At 40.5% G+C, this 11,122-nt stretch overlaps 1 protein-coding gene across 2 annotated transcripts in view; it reads right to left on the bottom strand.

Moving 5' to 3' along the window:
- Nucleotides 1-431: 431 nt before the first annotated feature.
- LOC143721031 (beta-1,3-galactosyl-O-glycosyl-glycoprotein beta-1,6-N-acetylglucosaminyltransferase 3-like) overlaps nucleotides 432-11,122 on the bottom strand; it is a 101,763-nt gene continuing 91,072 nt past the window's right edge. For both annotated transcript variants that reach the window (XM_077211101.1, XM_077211100.1), the window contains exon 3: nucleotides 432-1,759. In XM_077211101.1, the coding sequence (XP_077067216.1) occupies nucleotides 432-1,736 (1,305 nt within the window). In that variant the 5' untranslated portion in view covers nucleotides 1,737-1,759. The remainder of the gene's footprint in view (nucleotides 1,760-11,122) is intronic.

The raw sequence follows: 11,122 nt of genomic DNA, 5'->3' as shown, positions 1-11,122 counted from the left end.
TTTCCTTACAGACATGACGTTTTTTTTCCTAACTGTACTACTATTATGAGCTCCTTTAGAACAAAAAAGAAAACTGTAGAAATTGTATTTGTTTGTCCTTAATATTGCACACTGACTTTATAATGTCAAAGAATCAACCCAGAAATGTTTACACATTTTTTGCACATATTTTTACATCTGTAAATGGTGTTTTTTATATATGTATATATATATACACACACACGCGCTTTTATGAATAGAATTACACAACTTTAGACAATTTTATATAATATAAAAAAATATATAATACATTATTGGTAGTAGTATAGATCAATTTGTATCCTGTCAATAATAAATATTCATGATATTTCCTTACATAATTTAAATAGAAAATCATATTGACAATATTTTGAAAAATGTATGGACAGTGTTTGAACACATCACTCCTGCCATCATAAAATAATATCAGATTTTTCTACTGTTAGTAATGATCGACCATAAATAGCTTTGTACCTTAAAAAAGCCTCCATACATTTGATCGCCACATCATCTACTTCTGGATCAAACTTGTTTGCCAAAAGATGGTGTTGCCTCAAAATCCATGTCAAGTCCCCAGCTCCATAAATACACACCGCCCGTCTGTGTGTCCCAGTGCATGGTGGGTAGGGAGCCCCACTCTTTAGATCTCCTTCATGGTAGCTCCACTTCACTAGACGAGCAATTGCGTTCATGTCCGATTGCTCGTACTTTCTGTTTGGAGGGTTTGATCCTGGTACTGAAGGCATCCGCTGTAACGTAGCCCACAAGTGCTCATCTGGACTGTATGTGTCTTTCTCCCATTCCATTAAATCTTGAGTCTCTTTGTTTTTAAAGATGTGATCCACAAACTCTCTTGAAACCACAAAGTAAGCATTTCCTGAGAACATAGGGCTCTGAATTGGCGGGGGTGACTTTCTAACATCGGTCCGAATCACACTGTTCGTAACATTGTGATGATACTGCCAGCGCACATTTTTAGACTCTACGGTCTCGGACTCCAAACTGTTCTTTCCGTTCAGATGTTTTAGAGTCTGAACCATTTCAGCATTGGTTTTAATGGGGAAATCAGTGCCACATGTGTTGAGCAGATACCTCCACTGGACGGGTGACCTGAGCAGGTCCTGCATGCAGTTGATGTCCGCTTGAACTCGAGACCAGGAGGCGTAGATCACATTCTCCAGTTTGCTGGCCACAAACACGTTGGTCAGACAGGACGCAATGGCCCTAACTGCTTCTTTAAAGATCTCAGGAGACCTCTGGTCCACATGAACACAGTACACATTGTCAGGAGTGTAAATGGCTCTTAAGAGCCTTTCAAACATCTCAATCTTCTCATGGATCACCATGGAGTAAGCAATGGGGAAATCTCTCTCCTCTTTACTGAGAGAAAGTGTCAGAAACCCTCTGTCTCGGATGTAGGATGGACAATCCTTGGTTGCGTTGAGATAGAATGACTCTGGTAGCAGGGATGTTCTTTTTTTCGAGGTCATGAGATCCCTAAAAGTGTCCTTGTCCACTCCGTTCATGTCTCCTTGAATAATAGCAGAACAAGCCTTTAGTTCTCCAACATTCTGCTTTAGTAAGTGATTTAAGACCGGTTCTTCTTTATTAGAACAATTTGTCCTTTGTTCTGGATGGTTCATCAAGAGGACGGACAAGGTTGTACCTACAGAAAGAATGGAGATCATTTTCAAAATCCTCTGATTGTTAAATGCCATGTTAATTTCTTTAAGATTATAACCTGCCAGGAGAGAAGACGTGAGTCAGTGAGGTTTAAAATGGTCTCTCTTGTTAATATACCAGAAAGGTGTGACAGGAAGCGAAAGCCAACAAATAATATACAAAGGGGAAGGACTAACGTCTGCTAAAACGGTAAAGACATTGTTACACAGCAGAGGTATGGCTAGAAGGTGTGATCGTCTGAACTTACAGTCATTAAGAGCATTGTCAAAAAGTAAACTTTGCACACCAAGATATTTTGAAAACAAAATACAATTTTTGAAACATTAAGGAATATCTAAAGTAACAAGTGTCATGTGTCTGATTTTGAACTATAGGCTGGCCTCTTTGAGGAAGTTGATTATCTTATCTTTTGGCTACCAGATGTGTAGCTTTTCTGACAAGTATGTGTTAGCTTTGTGTTTATATAGCCTATTGCCACTCCTTTAGCTAATCTAGTTATCTGTTTGCAGTTATGAGCATTTCTGCACCTATTCTTTAATATATATTTCTACTGAGGCATTATAATCTTGATGCCTCACTTGAGTTAATTCATTTTGTGTTGTTCTCTATACTACTTTTGCTGTACAAAGATGCTGCCAGTCAGTCTAAAAGTAATGAATTTGTTGGTCTACAAATAATTAATTATTTTGGTAGGTTAAATGAAAGAGTATAATGCTCACAGAAAGAGATTAATGGACTATGTTTGTAGGCGTCGATTTCGGTGGGGACGGTCCGCGTCCCCACCAGATTTCGTCATGAGTCATTTTGTACCCACCACTTTTTGAAACATTGAGGCACGGATGTAGGCTACCTAATACGAATAAATAAAACATCTCCAGTTTACTAGCAGAGCAGCGCTAAAATGTGTTGTTTTTGAAATCAAGCTCAGCGCTCGTTGCCGCTGCTATCAGTAGCATATACAGTGTTCTTTTGTGGCTCGGGCAGTCTTCGCTCGGACGCGCGCTTCAATCTATCGCCGTTGAGGAGACTCTATTCATTCCGGTGAAATCACAAAATAAAGTGCACACAAACGTGTCCCTGCTTGATATACTGTAACCAGTTTTGATGAGAGAAAAAAAAACTATACGAGTGCGGGTAACCTCTGACACGCTTGGCAAAAGATCAACCACTAGACCATTTAAGAAATCAAACAAATTTTGCAGATCGATGGATTTATTTACGGGTTGAGCAGAGTGGAGAGGCTGCACAGTTTGACAAGTTTGTACCCAGCACTTCTGTAAATGCATTTCCGAATGCGTCTCTGTCCACAGCACATTTCAAACCAAACTGACGCCCGTGGAACTTGTTAAACGTCCTGAGTTGTCAGTGTTGCTGTCACATACCAGTGGCTGAAGGAATGTTGCTGAACATGCAAAACGGCCTTATGAGACACAAGACGTGTGTGAAACATTTCATAGTGAAGTCTGAAACCACAGTGGGAATGATAAAGTGCACTCATTCAATCCCATAAAATACTGCAATAAGAAGTGTTCAACACACTCAAAGCTCTGACATCAAAGGCGACAGACATTCCATTGTCCTTTTGCATATAATGTGTTTCATTGTTGTCTGTTTAATTTACTGCCTTTTTGAAACAATATTTACTTAAAGCTACAATATGTAAGATTTTTTGTAATAAAATACCCAATAATCACTAGCACAGTGCGATATATTTCCTGCAATTGTGTACTTTCAATATCCCATTAAGTCCCCAAAGATTTTTAGTTTCAGATAAATTCCAATTTTAAATAATGGCACGTCCATGTTCACGTAATACCCACGTTATCCGTGGTTTCCGCTCGTACTGCCATAGTAGCCATGGTGACAGATCCTTGTGAACGGGATCGTTTTGACAATGTTGTTGTCTGTATGTGAAAAAAGCGAAGGAAAAACTGTTCTGTTTTTGGTACATCGCCATGTAAATGTACCCTAAATGCAGGGAATTTTGGCTATAGCAAATTCTCTGAAAAAGATATCAAGAATCATGAAATAAATTCATGCATCGTCTTTCTTTTACTTACTTTTGTCACTGGCTTTGTGAATATTCTAAGAAGAATGCAATACAGTGCATAACATAATAGATGGTTATTACATTACTACTGAGATTACTGAGATTACGTGGCATTGTCTGTGTTAGTTTTAGAAACCCTCTCATGGGCCCTATTTTGGTATGTCACTTAATACAGCTAAAGTAGTATAATGAATGCCAGATCATTAAATCATGGTAATTACTCTGTGACAAAGTTGATCCAGGAACATGTTAAACTTGTTTAAATCAGGTTGTGCAGAACAGTGATAATAATGCTAGAACAACCTACCTGACAAAGCACTGTAAAAATATACCTATAAGCAGTTATAAAGTAAAGGGTGATCACTCCAAATATTCACATGATGTAGTCCTAGTCCATAGAAATAAATTAAAAAATGCCCCTTATGCCGGGGCACTTCAAAATTTTTCAGGACAAGGAAAACCTAATTATCACTATGTCAATTGCAATTCCGAGATTGAATTACTCATATACTGTATATGTATATTCAAGTCTGAAGTCTTTAAACTGGATTTGAGACACTTTTTTACCATTGAGACGACTGGGGAAAAGTGTCTTAATATTTACTAAATGATTAGTAAATGTTTATAAACATCTACAAATAATGAATAGTTTCAATTTTAGATTGGGTAAAAACATTGAACAAATAATTAATAGCCTAGATGATTTTTTATTACTTAAACAAAAAAAATACACACCACAACAAACTAAGTCCAAATGTATGACCTTTCACAGACTGTGGTTATGAGTTACTGAATAATATTAACATGAATAGTGTGTAAAGTGTTTAAAATTACCAATGAGACTATTTTTTTCACAACAGTTGAAAAAAAAGTTAAAAAGTTGAATTAGTAATCTTAAGCACTTTACACACTATTCATGTTAACATTATTGTAAATGTAAAAAAAAGTGCATTAAAAAATATAAGGATCGAAGTTTAATGAAACCATTAGCATTTTATTTACATTAATATTAATGTAGGCGGGTCTGCCTCAGCGGTCTAACTGGACTTGTCACGTGGTTTACTCCCTAACACCATTGAACATGACACATGTGGTGTGACCATTTTGTTCTGTTTGACACCTGTAGTTTATTGACATATTTGCATAACTAGGTTTGGTATAAGGTTGGTTAGCTTCAGCTGAAAATGACTTCCTTGTAATCGGTTCCTGTACAAGGCACAATGTAAATTTAATAAAATATATTCCTACAATGTTTACTATATTTGTTGTATAAAAGGTGTAAATATGTAGTCCATTAAATTCTAAAGGAATAGTTCACTCAAAAATAAAAACACATATAATAAAAAAACACTCATAAACACACACACACACATATTAGGCCTATATATGTTTTTTTTTTTTACCAAAATGCTATTAATGTTTTCTTCCATTAGCCATTTTCCACCTGCCTGCCTGATGTGATCTGTCAGATTTGGCCACTAAAATGTTAAAGAATAGAAAAGAGCTGTGTAAAATTTGTGCTACAAGTTATAAGGTTTTGTAACAACACAAGGATGAGTACATTATGGCATATTGTATATGTTGTGGATGAACTGTCATTTTTATGTGTCTTGTTAGATAAAGGTTTATTTGTTTTGATTTTGTAAAATAAGAACATAAAATCTGAACATTAACACACACTGAGATACTTCACATGCTTAAACTTTATTTAAAATCAAAGATAAAGGATGTTTCAAGCAAATATTCAAGCATCATCATTTAGAAGATAATGCTTTCAAAAAACTCAAATTCATATTACCAGTCAGATATACAGTACGGATTGTTTCTTCTCAATACAAAAAACATTTAATTATAAACAGAAAAAAAAAAAGATAATTCTGTGATTAATTATAATAATAATACATTTTATTTGTTGGCGCCTTTCAAGTGTCACTGTGGGTTGCAGGAAGGCAGACGGAGACGAGGATATAAGACGGATATTGGACAAACACTGACTGAACAGATGGAACTTAAATACAAACACAGGTGATACAGATGACGATGACGACTAAACAGGTGACTGAACTGATAATGACAGTAACCATGGATACGAAGGAGTGGCGGGAAAAGAACAAAGGAGAACAGGAACCAATCAAAATACAAACTGAAAGTCCAAACAAACACTGACACGTGACATCAAGACATCCAAGGACACCTTACAGAACATAAATAAACAGAACATTAATACAAGCCCAACAATAATATCAATAGTAAAAATCTAAATAATAAGTACATTCAAGATGTTAAAAACCATTAAGTCCAGGAAATTAAGTTGGAATGATGAAATTTATGTAGGATAAGGTAATCTAAACAGATGTGTTTTAAGATGTGATTTGAATTGATGGAGAGAGTCCAGTGGCAAATTTGAGGTGGGAGAGCATTCCAAAAAGACGTGGAGCAGAGCGGCTTGAAGGCTTTAATGGTGCTGAGTCAGAATGTTGGTACGGTTAAAATTGCAGCCATGGAGGTGCGAATTGTCGGGGAGGATTTTAGGGAAGAAGCAGGTATGAGGGGGCAAGGTCATGGAGGGCTTTGAAGGTAAGCAGAAGAATTTTGTAGTTGATCTGGTAAGGAACAGGAAGCCAGTGAAGCTGAGTAAGAAGCGGTGTGGTGTGATCAGTTGATCTGGTGTGGGTGATAATATGAGCAACAGAGTTCTGATAGGATTGGAGGCGATGGAGGACTTTATTTGTGGTGCCAACGAGGAGGGCGTTGCAGTAGTCAATATGGGATGTAATCAGGACATGAACAAGGACCTGTGTATTGTGTTAGGAGAGGGAGGGGCGGAGTCTAGAGATGTTGTGGAGGTGAAAGTAAGCAGTCCGAGTGATATTGCTGATGTGGGGGCCAAAGGAAAGTGCACTGTCTAGAATGACGCCGAGACTTTTGACTCAGGAGGAAGTGGGAATCGGAGAGCCATCAACTGACAAGGTGAACGGATGACGTTTGGAGAGTGTGGCCTTTGAACCAATGAAGAGAACCTCACTTTTATTTGAATTACTCCCCCTCATGTCGTTCCAAACCTGTAAGAGCTTTGTTCATCTTCAGAACACAGATTAAGATATTTTTGATGAAATCTGAGAGCTTTCTGATCCTCCACATAGTCTGCAGAAAGGTAGTAAAAACATTCAAATAGTCCATGTGACTTGAGTGGTTCAACCATAATTTTATGAAGCGACGAGAATAATTTTTGTGCGCAAAAAAACTAACAAAAATGTTGACTTTATTCAACAATTTTTTCTCTTCCCTCTGTTTCAGTCTCTGACGGTGTTTAAAGGTTTAAACAATTCACTGATGATCCCGAAGAAACCACAATGCAGTAAGATTTGGTGAAAACGTTTTGAATTTGAAAATCAAGGTAAATTATACTTAATTTGTCTTCCGGGAAACATGTAAGTATTAGTAGGGAGGTTAAGTGACTTTTGACTTCAAGTCATGATGCAAAGGTCCCCTTTGGTATGAAGTACCTTAGGGCCATAGAAATAAATTTATCCTAAGACACAAGTGAGATCACATTTTGTATCTTATATACGCACATTTTTTAAAAATGGCCGCCGACCATACTTGAGAGGCCCATATCTTTGCTTCTGTTATAGCTATAATGTCAAATTTGGTATCAACGGGTACATTTTTGTGGTCAAGGAGTCCAATAAAATAGGTTCCAAGACTAAAAAACAATAATTTTGCCCTTAACATGACAATTGGAGGTGAAGAATGAAATTTTTTATTAAAAAACGCATCCCAAACACACAGTCCATTCACAACTTAATAAATTCTTCGTTTAGGTCTGCTTCGCATGCGCCCTTTACAGCACTGGCTGAAGACGCGGGTCCTGCGTCGAGCATGGGCATCCGGTCGTTTTCGTCTCAAGGTAACTCAGAACTGTGTCACAGCTCTGGAGCCCTGAAGGCGGTCGACTGGTATCAGACAGGTGTAAACCTGGGAGTAATCTCTAAACTGATAGTGGTTTCGACAGACGCCTCCAATTCGGGCTGGGGCACCCTCTATGAGGGTAGACCGACTTTTGGCCTATGGTCAAACCAAGAAAAGAGCTTGCACATAAACTGTCTAGAGATGAAGGCGGTCGAGAACGCCTTGCGGTTCTTCCTTCCCCTTCTAAAGGGCCACCATGTCCTTGTCCGCACGGACAACATGTCGGTGGTTTCCTACATAAATCGCCAGGGCAGTCTGAGATCACGGAACCTTCATGCACTGGCAGAACGCATCCTTGTATGGGTTCAGCGCAACCTACTCTCGCTGAGAGCGGCGCATGTGCCAGGCCATCTTAATGTGCGTCCAGACAGGCTGTCCAGGGACAACGTTCCCCCAGGGGAATGGTCCCTCCACCCTCAGACAGTTCAGCTGTTGTGGGACACCTTTGGCACAGCAGAAGTCGACCTCTTTGCGTCTCAAGACAACGCTCAGTGTCCAATATGCTTCACAAAGAACAAGGACGCGCTGGCCCATCACTGGCCCAGCCGCCTTCTCTATGCTTTCCCTCCGATCATGCTGTTACCACAGGTAATCAAGCGTATAAGGGAGAACGGTTCCTGTGTACTTCTAGTAGCTCCGTTCTGGCCGAACCAAATTTGGTTTCCGGAGCTGATGCAGCTTCAGAGCTTGCCTCCATGGCCTGTCCCGTTGAGAAGAGATCTCCTCTCATAGGCCGGGGGTACGATTTGGCACCCACGACCCGAGCTTTGGGCTCTGCATGTGTGGGCTATCAACGGGTACCCGTCAGTCTCCCCGACGGAGTGTTAAACACGATTACGCAAGGTAGAGCGCCCTCTACTAGACGGCTTTGTGCTTCCAAGTGGTCAGTGTTCTCAGGTTGGTACTCAGCTCGCAACCTGGATCCACAAGATTGTGGGGTGTCAGAGGTTCTCTCCTTCCTACAGGAGCTCTTGGATAAGTGTAGATCCCCATCCATGCTTAAGGTATATGTGGCGGCTATTGCTGCGTTTGTCAAACATTCGCATGGCCAGTCACTGGGTTGGAACGACCTTGTAGTCCGCTTCCTCAGGGGAGCTAGAAGGATGAACCCTCCACGCCCCCCCTCGGACCTTTCCTTGGTCCTGTAGGCCATGAAGGGTGCCCCTTTCGAACCTCTACAGTCTGTGGACCTTAAGTATCTCTCATTACAAACAGCCTTTCTGGTGGCTATCGCCTCAGTCAAGCTAGTGGGTGACTTACACTCACTTTCTGTTAGCGCGTTGTGCCTTGAGTTTGGGCCTAATGACTCCAAGGTCATCCTCAAACCAAGACATGATTATGTCCCCAAAGTACTTGCCACTCCTTTCAGAGCACAAGTCTCTGTGGATCTGACAGCGAGTCTGACATTCTCTCGTCACAGGCGATTTTTGAGATTCGCCTTCGAGGGCCAGGCATATCAATACACAGTCCTACCGTTCGGCCTGTCCCTGGCATCCTGTATATTATGATGTGCATGGATGCTGCTCTCGCGCCCCTGAAACTTCAGGGCATACAAGCTTTGAACTATTTGGATGATTGGCTGATTCTAGCTCGATCTCATTCAGAGCTCATAGAACACAGAACCATATTACTCGAACACCTCGAGAATCTTGGTCTCACAGTCAACTGGGAGAAGAGCTCGCTGTCCCCTAGCCAGGAAATATCCTTTCTGGGCACAGAGCTGAACTCGCTGTCAATGACAGCGCGACTATCGCCAGAGCGCATACCGAACATTGTGGCACTATAGTCCCGCTCAAGAGATTACAGAAAATGCTGGGCCTCATGGCCTCATCCTCATCAGTACTCCAGCTGGGTCTGCTTCGCATGCGCCCACTGCAGTGGTGGCTGAAAGCACGAGTGCCGTCTCGAGCTTGGGCCTCCGATCTGTTTCGCCTCAGGGTCAATCAGAAATGCGTCGCAGCTCTGAAACCTTGGAAGGCGACCGACTGGTACTGGAACCACCGCCTCTTCAATCTGACATTCTCTCTTCGGATCTGACAGCAAGTCTGACGTGAATCTCCTTTGCTTGGTTAGGGCCCTTAGAATTTACGTGGAACGTTCGGCTGCTTTCAGACGGTCAGGACAACTATTTGTTTAGTTTGGTGGCCGATCTAAAGGTCTAGCTGCCCATTTTTATATCCCCATATCATATGAACTCAGGGCGCTCGCCCTTGGGTCAGTGTTGTGGATGATTTAGCACGCATAGCGTTTTAAATTGGACTCCCGTAGCGTAAGCTAGCTTACGCAACATGAGAGTACTCTCGTAAGAGAACGTCACGGTTACTAACATAACCTCGGTTCTCTCTAGAAGAGGGAATGAGTGTTGCGTAACCCTGCCGTGCTTGTGCTACCATCTGGTTTCGCTTCAGTCGATGAAAACCAAGGAGCATCTTATCGAGCTCTGGCTTATATAGGTATAAGCCACGCCCATTCGCCCACACGCCCACTCATTGGTGCTTACGTCACATGCAGTGCCTCGATAGGTTGCAGCAGTTGCCGCATAGCATCCAATAGGCGCGCGAGCTGCCTCGCCTAGGTCTGCTAGCTGCAGCAAGTGTGTTTTAAATTAATAAAAATTATAAGGATAATTTTTGGCTTCAGTATTCTTGAGAAAAGAGGTTTTCCCTCTAAGGTTTTTTTTTCCATAGTCAACTAGCTAGCTATTTATTAGTTATCTAACATTAAAAACATTTTTCTATTTAATGAGAAAGTCATACGAACCTCAAAGTGTTAACCTGTTACCTCTGACCTTCAAAAGCTGTCACAGCTCCTGGTGCAGATGGGATGTGTTGTTGCAGGAACTGATATGCTATAGGCTACTCCTGACTGGTCGAAATCTCATGCTACTTAGGACAAATTTAATGTACAGAACTAGCTGCACTACTTAAATACAAAAATAAAGTTTTTGAACGAAAAGATAAGTCACTCTGATGACAATTTTTTATGTGAAATGTGCATATTTACCCCCAATTGTCATGGTATGGGGAAAATTATTTTTTTTTAAACTTGAAACCAATCTTATTGGATTCCTTGACCCCAAAAATGTACACTTTGACACCAAATTTTGTCATTATAGCGATAACTGAAGCAAAGATATGGGCTCTAGAGTATTTTCGGCGCATTGGCGGCCATTTTTGAAAAAACATGTTTATTTCTGATACAAAGTGTGATCTCACTTGTGTCTTAGGATAAATTGATTTGTATGACCCTAAGGTACTTCCATACCAAAGGAGACCTTTGCATCATGACTTGAAGTCAAAGGCCTATTTTTTGGGCTTAACCTCCCTACTATATCTTCTGTTGCTTCCAAAGGGCAGTACTAAAGGAAAAAAATAAAGACAAATTTGGGCATCTTCATCC

The sequence above is a fragment of the Siphateles boraxobius genome, unplaced genomic scaffold, assembly GCF_051911475.1.
Source record: "Siphateles boraxobius isolate OS27281-9 unplaced genomic scaffold, OSU_SipBor_1 65, whole genome shotgun sequence".
NCBI lineage: Eukaryota > Metazoa > Chordata > Actinopteri > Cypriniformes > Leuciscidae > Siphateles > Siphateles boraxobius.
Note: the sequence above shows the minus strand (reverse complement) of the source record. Positions and strands in the feature narration are given on the sequence as shown.